General features: G+C 40.0%; 1 protein-coding gene across 1 annotated transcript in view; it reads left to right on the top strand.

Moving 5' to 3' along the window:
- The first annotated feature begins 1,809 nt into the window (after positions 1-1,809).
- Positions 1,810-18,908, top strand: part of LOC122561715 (mitogen-activated protein kinase 12-like) — a 68,840-nt gene continuing 51,741 nt past the window's right edge. Inside the window, exons 1-3 of the mRNA XM_043713757.1 lie at positions 1,810-2,278; positions 2,592-2,721; positions 12,972-13,030. Coding sequence (XP_043569692.1) covers positions 2,166-2,278; positions 2,592-2,721; positions 12,972-13,030 — 302 coding nt within the window. The 5' untranslated portion in view covers positions 1,810-2,165. The remainder of the gene's footprint in view (positions 2,279-2,591; positions 2,722-12,971; positions 13,031-18,908) is intronic.

Raw genomic sequence — 18,908 nt, 5'->3', positions numbered from 1 at the left:
TCATTGGCCATGGTTAGATAGACAAGGTTAGAACTAAGTGAGAACACTCCCTCTTAGTTGGATGGCACACAACAGGCATTGAGGGTGGTGGTGTGCTTAACCATGTTCAAGGCTGCAGGCAGGTTAAGAAGGACAAGTCGGGACATTTATTATCATCACATAGGATGGCATTGTATTTTTGACTGACACTGAGTGAGGAACATAAATCAGATTGGAGGGGTGGAACAGGGTGTTCTGGGAAAGGCATGAATTTCAGAGATGACGGCATATTCAACTGTTTTGGAGAATAAAGGGAGACTAGCAGTTTGCAAGTCCTGGGATGTCAAGCATTGATATGAGGAGGGGTTATAATAGCAGATCTGAAACATGTGTTGCTGGAAAAGCGCAGCAGGTCAGGCAGCATCAAAGGAGCAGCAGAATCTTTCCTGAAGAAGGGCTTATGCTCGAAACGTCGATTCTCCTGCTCCTTTGATGCTCCCTGACCTGCTGCGCTTTTCCAGCAACACATTTTTCAGCTCTGATCTCCAGCATCTGCAGTCCTCACTTTCTCCTTATAATAGCAGATGTAAATCTGAGAGGGACTACACCTGAAAGGACAGGCAATTACAACATCTGCTGATGGAAGGGGCAAGGAGGGGAAGTTGGCCAATCAGCGGTTTAATGGGAATAAGATTGAGGAAACAGGAGTTGAATCTTATTAATAAGATTAGCTCAGAAGGCACAAGTGGTGATCAAGAGTCTAGGGGAAGAGAGAATTCAGGATCAGGGCAATTAGGATAATAAAATAAGTTTGGTCAGGTGGGGTAGTGGAAGCAGTGAGACAGCAGCAGTAAATAATGAGATTGTGTCACTCGGAAGTCCATAAGGCCCTTCCATGCCATAGTTAGTCAGGTGGGAGTGGACAGGGAAACGGGGATTTAGTAGACTGCCTGCAGTAGAGAAAAGCAGCTACAGGTTATCCTTCGATTCCAGGACAACTCTGGAACAGATTTCCGAGACAAGCACTCTATTGTTAGGTAGTCCAGCCAAGATGGTTGATAGCTAAATCAGTTGTCAACGTTATCCTTTCAAGTCTGTCCATCTTGCAGTGCTGGAATTCTGGTTTTATTAGGAAGCAGGACATCAAAAATGAAGCGGAGTTTGAAAAAAGATTTTACACTGTAGGATTAGTGCTACTTGAATTTTGGATTTCAGTGGCGCTGACCTCCAACTCCAGTACTGCATGCAGAAATATTTCACGCTATGTATAAATGTTCAGAATTAAAAATCACACAACATCAGGTTACAGTCCAGCAGGTTTAATTGGAAGCACTTGCTTTCAGAGCGCTGCTCCTTCATCAGGTGGTTGTGGAGTACACAATTGTAAGACACAGAATTTATAGCAAAAGTACTTCCAAACCTGTTGGACTATAACCTGGTGTTGTGTGATTTTTAACTTTGTACATCCCAGTCTAACACTGGCATCTCCAAATCATGACTACCATCCATAAATGTTGAAAGCAACATTAGAATTTGGGTCTGGCTTGTAATGAGAGAAAGTGAGGACTGCAGATGCTGGAGATCAGAGCTTAAAAATGTGTTGCTGGAAAAGCGCAGCAGGTCAGGCAGCATCCAAGGAACAGGAGAATCAACGTTTCGGGCATAAGCCCTTCTTCAGGAATTCGATTCTCTTGTTCCTTTGATGCTGCCTGACCTGCTGCGCTTTTCCAGCAACATATTTTTAAGCGCTGGCTTGTAATGATCGACTACTGCCATGAGATGGCAGTCTCCAATCCAGCTGCTGACTATAGACAGTGTTTACTCAAAGCAACCGAAACACCACCTCACTGCAAATATTGATCAAACACGTGATTTATCAAGTTCAAAGATTTTCTTTGAAGGAAACGATTGAATATTACAGAGAGAGAGAGACGGAAGGGAAGCTTGTAGTCGCACTAATCCGAACAAAGGGGGAAGTATTCCAAGTTACTCTGGGTCGAGTTGTACTCATTGATAGTCAATGAAGGCATCCAGTTCAATACATTCACTTCAGCTTTTAAGTGGGTGAAGGAGCTGGAGTCAGAGTTCTGAAACTCGAGACAGAAGTACAACAAACTGACACTTTTGCTTCTAGCGTCTTGTTCGAATAATTCTGAGTGGGTCCCAAAGTCTGATAGATTGCTACAATGACAACGAGAAAGGGTTTCTATTACCAGGAGATCAATAAAACAGCCTGGGAAGTATTGGAGAGATACACAGATCTGGCTGCTGTCGGCTCGGGAGCCTATGGAAGTGTTTGGTAAGTGGGATCTTATCTCCCTACCCGGTTTCGTTTTAGAGATTGGAAGTTTTTTGTTTATTGTCCTGTGGTCGGCAGTGTGATTTCTTCAGGTCATTTGACGTTTAAAAAACACACACACACGGTATTTTTTCAGCAGATTAGACCACCATGTATTTAAGTGCAATCGGTGAACTGAGAAAGTTGTGGACTGGGCCATAGCTCTTCCGGGTTCTCAAATAAAACCTTGCTACACGTTACTGTACCCGAAGAACTACTCGCTGAGACACCAAACACGTTCTCACCAATCTTTGATTTTTTTTTTGACCCACAGCTCAGCCATTGATAAGCGAACTGGCACTAAAGTGGCAATCAAGAAATTGTACCGACCTTTTCAATCCGAGTTGTTTGCTAAACGAGCTTACAGGGAACTTCGCCTATTGAAGCACATGAAACACGAGAATGTGAGTGAATGGATCACTTCAAAAGTGTAAACATGAGAGCACCGGGATTTTATTGAAATTACACCATACTGTAATGGATTTCAAATCCTCAATTTTAATGCCTCCCAATAAAATGGGAGTGTTACGAGTATGTTTGTCTTTGGGAAAAGCAGCGCCTTGAATAATCTTTGTTTTATTACATAATCTTGACTTGATTTTGCTTGTCCATTTCCTATTTCATTGTTGACTGTGTATAAGTGCCAGTTACCTATGTCGGTTCGAGGATGGAGAGGAGTAACGTAGTGGCTGAGAGGAAGGACCAAAGTCGTCAGATGTTTGTTCATTCATGGGATGTGGGTTTCTCTGGCGAGATTGTTACCATCCCTGATAGCCCAGAGAGCAATTCAGAGTCAAGCATGTCGCTGTGGCAAATACTAGAGAAACTCAACAAGTCTGGCAGCATCATTGGAAGCACAGTTAATATTTCTAGTCTAGCAAGACTCCAGATTCTGGTGAGGGCAATTATGAGTTAACTTACTTATACAGTTAAAAGTAGGGCCTTGGGTAGTATTGTAGATCAGAGATGTAGGAGTTCAGGTACATAATTCTTTGAAGTTTGCATCACATATAGATAAAGTGGTTAAGAAGGCTTTTAGCACACTTGACTTCATTGCTTAAACATTTGAATATAGGTGTTAGGACATTATGATGAGATCTCTACAGGATGTTGATGAGACCTCTTCTGCAGTACTGTGTCCAGTTCTGGTCTCCATTTTTTGGGAAGGACATTATTAAGCTGAAGAGGGTTTATAAGATATTTACCAGGATGTTGCCAGGAATGGAAGGTTTGAATTATAAGGAGAGGCTGGATAGGCTGGGACCTTTTTCACTGGAATGTAGGAGGTTGAGGGGTGACATTATAGAGCTTTATAAAATTGTAAGGTCTATAGATAAGGTGAATAGTAGATGTCGTTTCCCTGAGGTAGAGATTTCAAGACAAGGAGGCTTTTTTTTTACATGGAGTGATTCACTTGTGGAATGAACTTCCAGAGAGAGTGGTGGGTGTGGTTACAGTTACAACATTTAAGAGACATTTGGATAAGTACATGCACAAGAAATGTTTGGAGGGATATGGGCCAAGTACAGGAAGGTGGGACTAGTTTAGTTTGGGATTATGGTCGGCATGGATTGGTTGGACCGAAGGGTCTGTTTCCATGCTCTATAACTTTATATGAATCCATAACTGCATTGCTGTGGATCTGGAGTCACATGTAGGCCATACCCAGAAAAGATGGCAGATTCCTTTCCTCAAGGACATTGGTGAACCAGATGGAGTTATTTATGAAAATTGACAATAGTTACTTGGCCAGCATTGGGCTGGCTTTTTAAATTCCAGTTTGTTTATTGAATCAGAAGTTAATCATTTGCAATGGTGGAATCTGTATGTTCTGAGTCCTTTATCCTAGTCTTCTAGATTATTAGTCCAGTGACATTACCATTACCCCACCACCTCCTCTTAATCACTGTGATCAGTAAGGACGGTGCTCCATCTAGCCAACTGTCAGCATCTCAAACCAAAATACATTGAATAATTCTGTGGTTCTTCCCTCCACGGATCAACTTAAAAGTCCATATTATCATGTGAATAACTTCCTGATATTACTTAAATGTGTCGCATGGCTTAGGCTTTCGTGTTTCAGACTTCCCTTTTCTATACTGTTCACTTTTACATGCTGTCATCTTTCAAGGATGCAAAGGTCATTCTTCTACAGTATTTCCTCATAGGTTGGGAATAAAGGACCTAACTCTGTTTTGCACCACCTCCTTGGTCCACATACTTATTTCAATTGTATTGTAGTGCTCAAAGTATTGTCTGGCTGCAGTGATGTATAGTGTAAGCATTATTTCCTCTGACTTGCGCTTTCATCTTTTGCACATGCAATTCAACATTCAACTATATTCATTAAACAGTGTACTGAGTACAAAGTCTAATCAGATCCTGGATGACTGTCAATGATGCCATTAACTATCTCATCAAATAAGTAATTTATCAGCCACTTTCTTCCTATGCATAATACTTCAAACATGTAAGGATTATTTCACCACTATTATTTCATATTTGCTTTTCTATAGTTGTTATTTTAATTGTTGGATTATGTCTATGGGTTCAGCTGTCTCTTCCAATTTGACAGTATAACACTGACTAATATGCAGTCCAGTGACAAGCATTGCTTATTGGTCATGCATGATGGGAAATCACAATGGCAGTTACTATGATTTGTTTTCATCCATTAATGTCCGCTAAAGGTCTCTTTGAATATAATTAAAGAAAGCACTCTACACTTAAGGTTTTCCTGTTAACTCTGAACAGATTATTTCATTCACTTTGGTCAAACAACTCCTTCAAACAACATAATTAATTCACAACTAAAACAAAAATTGCTGGAGAAACTCAACAGGCCTGGCAGTATCTGCGGACACAAAGCAGAGTTTATGTTTTGAATCCAGCTACCCTTCTTCAGAATTCTGAATGTTGTCCATTGCAGTTGATAGTGACATATCTTTGTTATGTATGATGTTTAATATTGAGTGCCTTTTTAGTTCGGCAGGAAGAATTAAAATTAATTCTTTTTTAGAAGAATTCTGAAGAAAGGTCACTGGGCTCAAAGCATCAACTTTGGTTTCTCTCCACAGATGCCGCCACACCTGCTGAGTTTACCCAGCAATTTGTTGTTTATGTATTGTAAATCTACAGCAACCATAGTTCTTTATTTTATACAATTAATTCACAACTAGTTATGACCTTGGGATTTACAATTTTAATATACCAATTCACAAAGTTAATGCAAGGAAAAAATCATGACCGGTTAAAGTACTGAATTTGACTTCTAACTTAAGTTACCATCACTTTCAACTCAAGGTGAGCTTGTCAGTTGTTTATATTATATATCAACTCCCACAAGATTAAATATGGTAGATTCTCTAAAACGTTTCCTCAGCTGAAGCAAAATGCTGTGCATTGCAGTCCATTGTGACATTGTCGTTGTTATGTATGAGGTTTAATATTGTGTCCCTTTTTAGTTGGTCAGTAAGAATTAAAATTAATTCTTTTTTAGACTATCTAATGTCCTTTATTACAGCGAGGTATCAAGGATATATAATTGGATTCAAAAACAAAATTGTAACACTCAGAATGATTTGAATTTACACTGAGCTGAAACAGCAATGTGACTATTGAAATTCAATTAGCTAAACATTTTTGTGCAAGGTCTTCACAGCCTTTAGAAAGACAGCACCAGCTTCTTTGTTCTGTCCCGTTAGGTAGCAGTGTTCAGGATCTAGACACTGTTACCATAGTAACATACTTGCGTTGTGTCAAGCTGTTCCCACACTTGTGCTACCAGTCACACAATGCATAGAGCTTTTGAAAAGGGGACCGGGTGAGGGGGTGATAGCAAAGTTTCCAAAAGAAAATTGCTGTGGATGTGAAATACTTTTTGTTAACAGAAGCTGAAGTGAAGAAGCTGAATATTAAAAATGCAAAAACACATTGTATTAGGGCAAAATAAATCTATTTAATTCATTTTTTTAGGATAAAGTTTTGTAATTGGTGCACGTCATGTCAATTCAAGCAAATTAATTATACATGTTCATTCCTTTTGATAATCCTTGTGTATTAATTATTCATCGAAACATCAGAACAACAATTAACACTATACTACAATTGCATGAAATTTGTACAGTTCACTGAAAAATAAAGGAAAACAGGTCAATCCAATGCTTGGGAGGGTGTGTTAAGAAAAGTGACTGAAGGTTTGATCAAATAACAAAAACAACTTGTATTTGTACAGTAACAGTAGTTCTGATGAAGGGTCACTGGACTTGAAAGAATGTTGAGTTAATATTTCTACAGACCTGCTGTGTTTCTTCAACATGCTGTTTTTGTTTCAGATTTCCAGCATCTGCAGTTTTTTGTCCTTATCTTATGGTATTTGTATAGTGCATTTAATGTAGAAAAGCAAGAGAAACTGCCTCACAGCAGTGTTATCAAACAAAATTTAATCACTGACTCACATAAGGAGATAAGTCAGGGAGATGGCCAAAAGCGCAGCCAAAAGGTTAGGTCTAAATGAGCATCATCAAATCCCTACTGCATGGAAACAGGCCATTCGACCCAACAAGTCCACACTGACCCTCTGAAGAGTAACGCTCCCAGACCCATTCCCCTACCGTATTACTCGACATTTACCCCTGACTAATGCACTTAACCTACTCATCCCTGAACACTATGGGCAAATATAGCATGGCCAATTTACTTAACCTGCACATCTTTGGATTGTGGGAGGAAACCGGAGCACCCAGAGGAAATCCACGCAGACAAAGGGAGAATGTGCAAACTCTACACAGACAGTTGCCCGAGGCTGGAATCGAACCCGGGTCCCTGGCATTGTGAGGCAGCAGTACTAACCACTGAGCCATCTTTAAAGGAAGAAAAAGAATCAAAAAAGGTAGAAAGGGATGGAATTCCAGAGCTTAGAAATTAGTCAACTGAAGGCACAGCCATCCAATGTGGATTGACTAAAATCAATGACCTGCAGGAATCTATCATTGGAGAAATGAAGAGATTGAAACGTCCCAACAGGGATAGTTTATTCAGCCCATTGAGCCTGTCCCACCATTTAATGAGATCATGGCTGAACTGTAGCCACACGCCATGTACCTTTTGTCCCATATCCATTAATATTTTGCTTAACAAAAAAAATCTATCTCAGATTTTAAACTAACATCTGAATAGTATCCACTGGCATTTGTGGAAGAAAGTTCCAAACAGCTAGCACTCTGTGTCTATTATAGAGGATGGAGAACATTACAGGGAGAGGGAAGAGCAAAGCCATGAAGAAATTTGAAAACGAGAATGAATTTTAAAAATTCAATATGTTGCTCATCTGGTTGTCAATATAGACCAGTGAGTATGAGAGTGATCAGTTTGATTTAGAATATGGGCAGTTAAGTTTTAGATAATCTCAAGTTTGTGATGGATGAAAGCTGCAAGTTTGATCAGAAGTGTGCTGAAATCATCATGACTGGAGTTAATAAAGGCATAGATGATGATTTCAGCAATTGACAAACTGAGGTTCATTTTTCTGGCGGTAAAGTGCTTTGGCACTTGCTGTGGTCATGAAAGGTGTTATATAAATGAAAATGTTCCTTCTTTCACAAAACCTTTGAGATGGTGAGGATATGTGGGCAGAAACTCACCTTGGAAGTAAAAGGGACACCAAGGTTATGAACTACCTGGTTCAGTCCTGACAGTTGTCAGGGAGAGGAATGAAGTCAGTGGACAGGAAATGGAGTTGCTGACAGAGAATGCAGACAGAGGCTTCAGTCTTTTTCAAATGGAGCTGGAGGACATTTCTGCTAAACCGGTACTGGATGTTGAACAAATTATTGTGACAAATTAGAGACAGTGGAGGAGTCAAGAGAGGGGTGGTGAAGAAGAGTTGGTTGTTGGCAAGTGTTAATAGAAACTGTACTTTGAATGATGTCACACAGGAGAACTATATAGTTGAGAAATCAGTATTTTTCCAAGGATAGATCATTAGGCCACAACAAATAGTGCTGTGGAAGCAGGAAGAGAGTATATAGCAAGTTGACGTAGAGAAAGACAATATTGTGATAGTGGAAGTAAGCAGTATTGATGTCAGACACAATATAATAACTGAAACTCAACTGCAAGTCAAAACAGGATGCTGAGGTTGTGCACCCTCTAGTTCAGCCTAAGCAAACAAGCAGGTACAAAGTTGAGTCAGTGAAAGCAAACAAAATATTTGCCTGGAGCCAAAAAAGATAGCTTCAATCTTCCCAAGTTCACTTGAAGGAGTTGAGAGGGAATTCATAATTTACTGTCAGACAGGTGGTTTCACAGGAGAGAAGGAAAATGGTTGAAGACGAAAGCTAGATATTGTTAGAATATTTATAGAAGCTGACCTAATACCATTAGGTGATCGCCCTGAAAAGTTTCACAGAGATAAGAAAGAGAAGCGGAGTAAGCTTGGCTCCTTGAGGAAGCCCAGGTGTGATCTTGTGAAAGATGTCGGAGCAGAATCACATAATAATTACAGTTCAGAAGGAGGCCATTCAACCAAACACCTGTTGGGCTGCAGACAAGCACCATTTGTGTACATGCTCTGAATCAGTACAGTTAGGATGTATTGATAATACTGACAATAATAGAGAAACATTGTGGAGGACAAGAATATGTAGTATGCTGCACTGATAGTTGCAGATGACCCCTAAGCCCTTTCCCAACCCTATCTCGACCCACTTATCTCCTACTCTCTCATGAGGTCTAAGCCTGATCCAGTCCCTCCTCATGTTCTTTCTGAGCTCACCTTCTCCACAAGACGATATTCCCTTGATCCCATTGTGACCCAGACTCTGAAATAAAGTTGTAAAATATTGGTGATATTTGAAATCCCTTTAATGAAATATGAACTTACTTATTTTAAAACAATTAAATCTATTGCTAATAGAGCAAAGGAAAGAATTTCAGTGAAATGCATTTAAGATTTGTGCAACAATACCTTGAGGTAAAGTTCCAGGGTCTAATGCTATTATTGTTATGATTGAATTTTCACCAATTTTTAGTCTCCATAGTATCACAGCCCAGATATTCTAATAGCTGGAGAGTCATTGGAACAGTGAAGATTGGAGTTGTATATCAGGACTATGTAGAATCCCAATGCAGCTGACTCCATGGGGATTGCCAAGGAAATTGAACTTTCACATGGACAATTCCCCTGCATGGAACCTTTCATAGGAGTCCATTGTAATTGGAAGGGTCCCTTAAGCTAATAGTTAGACTGGGAAAACTAAAGGATTAAAAACCTAGCCCTAGAAAACTAATAAGCTGACCACTGACTCACCACTAAGCCCCCCCTATTGGAGGATAGGGGTGAGGGGGAGGAAGCAGTATTCACTAGCGGAGAGGAGCTGTGAGGAAGGTGTTCACACTGAAGAAAGAAGTTGAGATAATGAGTTGACCTACGCACACAGCCCATTTAAAACCTTTTAAAATGGACATTTACAGAATACACCATTTACTCCCTTAAAAAAGGGATGAAGTTCAATTTTTTTCCCCCCAATTATCCTGAACCAAGGGGATTGTTAGATATCAAGAATACTCCACATTTCTGAGGAACTGGGATTGGAATTGCCAGCGAGAAATGCAGAGCTCAGCCCTAATACAATAATGTGATCCAACAGTGACTGTCACTCATCATAGAATTCCTGCAATGTGGGAGTAGGCCATTCAGCCCATCAAGCCAACACTACTCCTCTGAAGAGCATCCCAACTAGACCTACCCCCCCACCCCCACCCCCCACCCCCCACCAATGTATTTCCCATGGCTAACCTATATAGCTTACTCATCTCTGGACAATATTGGCATTTAGCGAAGCCCATCTCTCTAATCTTTTGGACTGTAGGAGGAAACCAGAACAACGGAGGAAACCCACACAGACACAGGAAGAATGTGCAAACTCCACACAGACAGTCACCTGACGTTAGAATCAAACCTTAGTCCTTGGCGCTATGAGGTAGCTGTGCTAATCACTGAACCACCATGCCACTCCTTGGAATATCTGGGTACATTAGTTATACACACTGATTCAGATGAATGCTGAATTTTTCCCTGAATAGTCACCCCATTCTCCGCCTTACTCCTTTATTGTGTCCTCATTTGGTTGGTTATAGTTTCAGCATTTCAATTTATGCTTTCCATTTGGTCCAGTGGAAACATGCAAAAAGTAAAGAATTAAAATAAGCTATGTCGCAAAATTATTTTCTCTCTACGGGCTTGGTGGAGATTTGTTCAGTTGGTATTAACTATTGTGTGACCAAGCGGCTCTATTGGATTTCAGTGGCTGTATGCTCACGATAGCAGAGAATACCCAAGTGGGAGTTATTGGAATTGAGAACATGCAGCACGGGCAGATCATGTAATTGAACTGGACTAGACCACTTTCTGTTTTCCCTCACAGTGAGCATGAGGAATTTCTGGGTACAAGAAATTCCATTATGGGATGGGGTGGCAATTAATGCAGGCCATGTGCAATGAGTGAATTTAAAAAAAAACAATTCAATGTAAGTCCTTTCATTTCAGGAAAAAAAACCCTATTAATTCAACATGATTGGAAATCCCTTGCTGATTTCCAAACCTGTCAGAGGTAGACCAGTGAGGCAGGAGAGGGTGTTTCCAGCTTTATCTCTTGTTTTCATGTGCTGTAATCACTGCACAGGGTGATCTACAGTCAAGGCCCTGTGTCTGGCTTCAACATCCTGTCAACTCCTTGATCTGTGGGGATCATGGAGACAATTAGACAGGAACTTTATCCAAAATCATTTCAACAGCCACCAGTACACTGGATATCCGTGGTGAGTTCTTCCTCCTAGTGGACCTGAACTACAATATGATGATGATTTTGGTGAGCTGATTGGGAATACCTCCAGGTCATGTAAATAGCTCAGTGCAAGGAGTCCTGATGCTCTCTGACCAGAATCAGATCGACAGGGGGTTGAATCAGCATTCATTAACCAATGGAATTTAATGACATTGAGAGAAGTTAATTTGACATTGTTACAGAACCAAGCAATATGACAGAGCTGAAGTAAAGTTGTAAGGTTATAATCAGTTCATTTAGCAATATCTTAAAGATTACCATTGGCCAGAAGTTTAAATAGACTCACCACACAAACACAGTAGCTACAAGAACAGGTCAGAGGTGAGGAATACTGCAGCCAGTAACTCAATTCCTGACTCTCCAAAGCCTGTCTACCAAGCATAAGTCAGGAGTGTGATGGAATTCTCCCCACTTGCCTGAATGGGTGAAGCACCAATAACACTCAAGAATCTTGACTCCATCCAAGACAAAGCAGCCGCTTGATTGGCAACACATCCACTCCCTCCACCACCAAAGCTCAGTAGCAGCAGTGTATACTATCAACAAGATGCATGACAGAAATTCACCAAAGATCCTCAGACAACATCTTCCAAACTCACAATCACTTCCACCTAAGAAGGTCAACAGCAGCAGATACATGGGAATACCACCACCCAATTTGCCCTCCAAGCTACATACAATTTGGACTTGGAAATATATTGCCATTCCTTCACTGTCACTGGGTCAATGTCCTGAACTTCATCCCTCACAGTATTGTAGGTTGTTCTCCAGCACATGGAACACAGCAGTTCAAGAATGCAGCTCACCACCACCTTCTCGAGCAATCAGGGACAGGCAATTAATGATGGCCAGGCAGCAATGTCCACATCCCACAAGTGAATAATTAAAAAAGGCAAAATATCTGCACATGCTGAAGATCTGAAATAAAAACAGGAAGTACTAGATAAACCTAGTAGTGGGGACAGCATCTGTAGAAACAGAAACATATAACATTTCAAATCCAATATGATTCCTCTTCAGAAGACATCATACAGGACTGGACACATTAACTCAGTTTCTCTCTCTACAGATGCTGCTAGACATACTGAGTTTCTTGAGCGTTTTGTTTTAATTTAACTCCACAGCCTAACTAGATTCACTAACACGTCAAAGCCAGCTGCCTGATAATATTGTTGATACATTAAGAAATATATATCTGTATGTACAATAATTATAGTGTTTGTCTTTCTTAAATCTAAGAATCTTTAATGTTTGAAGGTGTAAAAAATAACTCCTGAAAAGTCATTGTGTGTATAAACTAGCAGATGGATGATAGCGAGTTGGCAGCCCAATTTATCTCTATCTGAAAGTTGTTTTCATGAAAAAGCTCAGTGAAAAACAAAATGGAAAATGTCTGAGAAATTGTTTTTGGTCATTTGGTCAACTGAGAAAGGCAAATTATAACTCTATGTCTTTACAAGAAAGCATGCTGCCGATTATTTTGCAGAGAGTGAGAAGAGCTGAGAAAGGGTTTTGTATCATTTTCAACATGATTGTTCAACAAGAGAGTAATATATTTCGATCATAGATTGTATTTCTGATATCAATGTGGTATATGTCACTACTATACATTTGACAACCAGTTTTGATTGGTTTTCAGAAAGGAAGACGTGCACTAAAAATAAAAGTATTTTATGAGTAATTTTTCTTTGATAACTGAAGAAATGCTTATCACATGATTTGTCTTTTGTCTCCTATTCTTTGCAGATGTATTGAATAATCTGAATAAATCATACATTGACTATAAACATATTTTGTTTTCTGTCTAGGTGATTGGTCTGTTGGATGTTTTCACACCAGATCTGTCCTTGGCGAAATTTAATGACTTGTAAGTATTAAGAACCTTTTTGAGCAAAAACATTATCATTCATATCCCAAAGTAATCAGAGTTGAGTTTTAAGAAAGTTACAAGCACAAGATAGACAAAGCTTTCTAACCCTGGTCAATATGAAGAAGGGAATGTATTCCACCTTGGAAAACTGTTTTCATGTCAACTGAATTGGAGCAACTTAAGGATAAAAAAGATAAATGTTTAAGTTGTTCTGACGGCTTAATGTCTAGTTCTATCATGCAGTTTTACAGAACAGGAAGGTTCCTTTTTTTTTGAACAGTTATTTGGTGTTAACATGAATAGCAGTTAGATCATTACAAATAACCATTTTATGCTAAGCTGAGAAAAGGAAAGTTCACTGGGGTTCCAGCTTTTGATTGCCACAAAGGTTCTCCAATTGAAAGAAAGACATGCAGTGAGTACTAGCCTTCCACCTAATCTAAAAGGCTGCAATTATTCAGTTTCACCCCTTGAAGGCTTTCTAACCTGTTAGTTTCATTGATGACACACTTCTTCTTGTTGAGTTCCATGCAGTTCAATAAACTCATGTTGGCTGTCAAAACTAGTAATCTGTATTTAGTCTCACATTAAGTTTTGGATTTTAATATGTTACTTAAACAGCGTCCCCACAAGGATTTTTCACATCTGCAAGCCTGCTGGTTCAAGTTTGGAAGTGGGTGGAATCATGTTGTATTCCTGACCTGACAATCTTCTGGGTTTTTCAGCCTTGTCAGATTGTAACGATTTTCCATTGTTTTGACTGCTTATTGCAACTATATTTGGATTTGTAACTCTTTTTGTTTCATACTTATCATTGATGCTCATTGCCCTTGAGCCTTGGGTTTGTTAAATTTATCAAGAAATGGATAATATAATATAATGGGTGTTTGTCACCATACATACAGGACTGATCATGAATTAAATTCTCAATTATCAAAATTTGCCTTCCACTTAAGTTTTGCATACACTCTGATCACATTTGTTTAAATTGCCTGATGACCAATTACCATCCTTTCTTCAGACTACAACATCAATTTCATAAATTTTATTAAGCGACTCAATCTGAAAAAATTCACAATTCAGTTTTGCAAGAAAACAATCATAAAATATTTGAGGTTTAAGAAGTATCTTTGAGCTTCTAAAATCCAATCAGATTTTAAATTATAAGAGGTCTGGGAGTAAGTCATCTGAAATGCCTGTAAAGTCTGTGTTGGAAGGGCAGGTTATTCATTAATTGCAAATGGCAAATAATACAAACTTTAAAACATTGGAGATTTGTTTATAATCAATTATATTTTTAGTCCCGGTGAAAGCTCCATTATAATGTGCAATGAAGTTCTTTGTGATCTGTTTTGAACAATTGGCAACAACTACTTTCCAGTTGTTAATGCAAATCCTGCCAAGGTCCAAAGTGGAGGATAGGGAAAATATTGTGGCTGTAAGAACGGCTCCCTTTTTTTTTGTGAGGTATTTTCAATGTTGGAACTGATTTCCTCAAATTCTAGGAGCAGTAATTACTCTATTATAAGCTGTAGCATTGTTTTGGAACTTTGGGGAGAAAAGATCAAAGCAACATCACTTTAAAAAGGAGGAAAGGAGACAAAGACAGTGACAGTTACAACATTTTTAAAGGCATCTGGATGCATGTATGAAATGAGCTGCCAAAGGAAGTAGAGGAGGCTGGTATGATCACAATATGTAAAAATGCCCCTGGATGTGTACATGAATTGGAGGGGTATAGAGGGATATGGGCCGAATGCTGGCAAATGGGACTACATTAATTTAGTATATCTGGTCGGCATGGGTGAAGTGGACTGAAGGGCCTGCTTCTGTGCTGTACATCTCTAAGACTCTATAAGTCACTCATCATATGAACAATATTAGTTGACGATCTTTTAAAAAAAAATGAAAAGTTATATTATACTAATTGTAACTCTCAATCACATTTTGAGTTATTTTCCACACAAACAAAAGCATGAGGCATTCATCCTACTATTAAAAGGAAACCAGCTGATGGTCAGATTGGACTTGAGAATCTGTGAAAAGAATTGGATAACTTAGGAGATTTGGGAATAAGTGGTAAATATGATTTGAAACAAATGAAGGTGAAGTATTAGATATGGGCCAATAAAGAATAAGGGATAGAGTTACACCTATAAGATTTTTAGCCAACTGGAAGGGGGAGAGATTTGCAAGTAGCAAGACATGGTTCTTTCAAGGGTGAGAAAAGACAAATAGCTGTAAACAGTACTGTTGGCTTCATACACAGGACACTGCATCTAGGAGCAAGGAGTGTTGACAAACTAATTTAATGTTACAGTCGGAACTGAGGACAGATAATTTGGAGGTTGGGAGCTGACTACTTGTCACCTCGAAGGAAAGTCAGTCTGTTAGACTAGAAGGGAGAGAGGTCCACAATCGTGAATGTTGCAGTGGGCTGAAGTCCTGGAGGTGGGTGCTGAATCCTGGAGGGTTGGACTTCTGCCTCTCATTAGGGAGAAAGTGCCAGCCAGTATGGTTGACAGGCAGATCCAACAGACCTGGCAACACCAGAGCTCAGTAGTGGGCACTCCCAGCACTGCAGTTAGTCCCATTAAGAAGGCCTGATGGAGTGAAGTAAGTGAGGGATATTGGGTGGATTGTTTATCCACATGAGGGAAGGGTTGGATGGATGTGGTGGATTTTAAATATAGACAGTTAGGAAGGCAGGGATGGGGTGTTAGGGGGAACAGGTACTATATTTTCAGGGGAATCCTCCTGTGTCATGTTGAGTATATCCTCCCAATTGACCCATCCTCTTGTTGATCTCAGGGTGGCTATATGTGTATGCACTCAATACCCTCTTCAACCAGGTGGTGCTGCAGTGGTGAGAGCTCCCTGTTTCTGGCTGGCCTCATGGTTCTGGCAAATCTGGCATCAGTGAGTGGGGAGGTGAACTATGGGCAGTAGATTGTGAAATCCTGCAGATGTCACCAGCAGATCCCAAAGAAAAGCTTCAGGTAAAGGAGCTTGGGCTCTGCCTTTCTGGCCCCAGGCAATGTGTGCCCATTTGTTCCACTGGGAAGGCAATTCTGTTCCAGAAGAACCTTGCCATTCAAATCTGATACTCCTGATGTACTGTTGCTCAGTAAAGTCAAGGGAATTGATCTGCTGTAGATTCAGTGCTGGCAGGATTGCCTCCCTCAGACTGGTGCTCTGTTACATGGAGAAGCATTTGGCTGAGGAGAAGGCAAGTGCTGCTATTGGGGTTGCTTCTGCTACTCTTGTCGTAAGTAGAACTCGAAACTAAAGCAACATCATTTGCTCTCATGTTGCTCAGCTCCATGAAGGCTGAGAGCATGGAAATGTAAGACAAGGTGAGTAAAGCCAAAGGTGGCAGAAATAATTTCCAAAATTTTGAAAGTCATCTGCAGTGAAGGCACACTCTCAGAACAGGTTCTTGTGAGCACAAACATTCACACAAGCAGGAAGGCAGCTGTGTGATTTCAGGCATGTCAGTTTCACTCAACAATACTGTTTGCATCTGGTTGACACTGATGGTTTTCATACAGCTTGGAAAACCCAAGCACTGACATTTTAAACCCGAATACAAGATTAAGATCAAAATTCATATTTAAATTGCAGAACTGACAGTTCTGCAGGTTTTCCAATGTGCCACCTAATGTTTCTGAAAGTCAATTTGGTTTTCTATCACTCTGGCCTTTTTAGTGGATCTAAATTGCACCCGTATTATGCAGACAGCCCTATTTCCCCAGTTTGCCTGTTAAAATTCTGCCCTCTGTGATCAGGCTAATATAAAAAGATTCACTCTGTCAATATTCCAGTGGACAGATGTTTAGCTTAAAACCATTCCCAACATAGCTTCAGGAGAGAAAAGGAGAAAATGAAGAAGTTCAATGTTTAATTCCATCACTAACTTCTTGAAGTAACTCATTTGCTAGAAAATTTGTTTTATATTTGCAAGTAAGATTAGATCCCCTTTTCTAAGCAAAAAGGGAACTGCAGTCTGATTAAATTTCTAATACTGACATGCAGTAACCTTCCTCTTCACATAGCAAACAGACTAATTCCATTATTAGAATCCAGCTTGATTTAATACATTATCAGCACTGTGGATAGTGTTGTCAAGTTAACAGACATTGTTGTTATTTGTTCAAGAGCAATTACATTAATAGGAACTATGAAATTCCTCACTTTTGCTGATTAACCTACACCAACGGGAATTCTACTCCCTATTGCATAAAATACTGGTAACAAAACAGACATTCAAAATATCCAAGTCTACCTTATTGAAAAACAAACACAGATAAGGTCATAGGTTCCACCCCATAAAAGAAGTTTACGTAACAGACATTGAAAACTAATTGCTGATTCAGCCAGTGATTCCCTTCAATCATTCTAGTTTGATCCAGTTCTACTTCCAGTATAAATCCTGTTTTGTAGATATCACATTCTGGGCGGCATGATGGCACAGTGGTTAGCACTGCTGCCTCACAGCGCCAGAGACCTGGGTTCAATTCCCGCCTCAGGCAACCGAGTGTGTGGAGTTTGCACATTCTCCCTGTGTTTCCTCCGGGTGCTCCGGTTTCCTCCCACAGTCCAAAAATGTGCAGGTTAGGTGAATTGGCCATGCTAAATTGCCCATAGTGTTAGGTGAAGGGGTAAATGTAGGGTGGGTTGCACTTCGGCGGGTTGGTGTGGACTTGTTGGGCTGAAGGGCCTGTTTCCACACTGTAAGTAATCTAATCAAAAAAGGCTACCAAAAACAAACGTAGAAATTACTTTCGATATAATGTGACATGGAAAACAATTGCTTTTCACAGAAATAACTCATTTGTGTCTTAATTGCAGGTTATTAAAATGATATTCCCGAAAATGTTTCAATTCCCCACAATCAAGTGTGCAGTTATCTCCAGTCTTTCCATACAATGCCTCATGTCCCAACATGTTACATTTAACATTACTCAGCAATAAATTTAAATTACTTTAATAAGACATAGGAGCAGAAATGAGACCATTCAGCTCTGCCATTCAATCGTAGCTGATAAGTTTCTCAACCCCATCCTCCCACTTTCTTGATCCCCTTGCTACTCAAGAACCTTATCTATCTCAGTCTAAATATACTTAATGACTTGGCCACCACAGCCTTCTGTGACAGTGAATTCCATCAATTCACCACTTCTTGACTGAGGAGGTTTCTCCTTATCTCCATTCTAAAAGGCCTTCCCTTTACTCTAAGGCTATGGTTTCAGGTCCTCATCTCTCCTACCAATGGAAACATCTTCCCAACATCTACTGTTTCCAGACCATTCAGTATTCTGTATGTTTCAACTAAATACTCTCTCATCCTTCTAATCTCCATCGGGTATAGACCCAGAGTCCTCAAACATTCCTCATATATTTAGCTTTTTATTCCTGGGACCATTTCTGTGAACCTTCTCTGAACACACTCCTTCCTGAGATATGGATCCAAAACGACACACAATATTCCAAATATGGTCTGACCAGAGAAGTACACCCCTGTTTTCATATTCAAGTCCTCTCAAAATAAAAGCCACCATTGCATTTGCCTTTCTAACTACTGACTCAACCTGCAGTTTACCTTGAGAAAATAGGTAAAAACCACCACAGAACACACCAGATGGCCTCCTTCTTTAGAGACCACAATTTCCCTTCCCACGTGGTTAAAGATGCCCTCCAACGCATCTCATCCACATCCCACACCTCCGCCCTCAGACCCAACCCCCCCAACCGCAACAAGGACAGAACGCCCCTGGTGCCCACCTTCCACCCTACCAACCTTCGCATAAACCAAATCATCCGCCGACATTTCCACCACCTCCAAACAGACCCCACCACCAGGGATATATTCCCC

Source organism: Chiloscyllium plagiosum, chromosome 23 (genome assembly GCF_004010195.1).
Source record: "Chiloscyllium plagiosum isolate BGI_BamShark_2017 chromosome 23, ASM401019v2, whole genome shotgun sequence".
In the NCBI taxonomy this organism is placed as follows: domain Eukaryota; kingdom Metazoa; phylum Chordata; class Chondrichthyes; order Orectolobiformes; family Hemiscylliidae; genus Chiloscyllium; species Chiloscyllium plagiosum.
The sequence above is the reverse complement of the archived record's forward strand: the minus strand, read 5'-3'. Positions and strand labels throughout refer to the sequence as shown.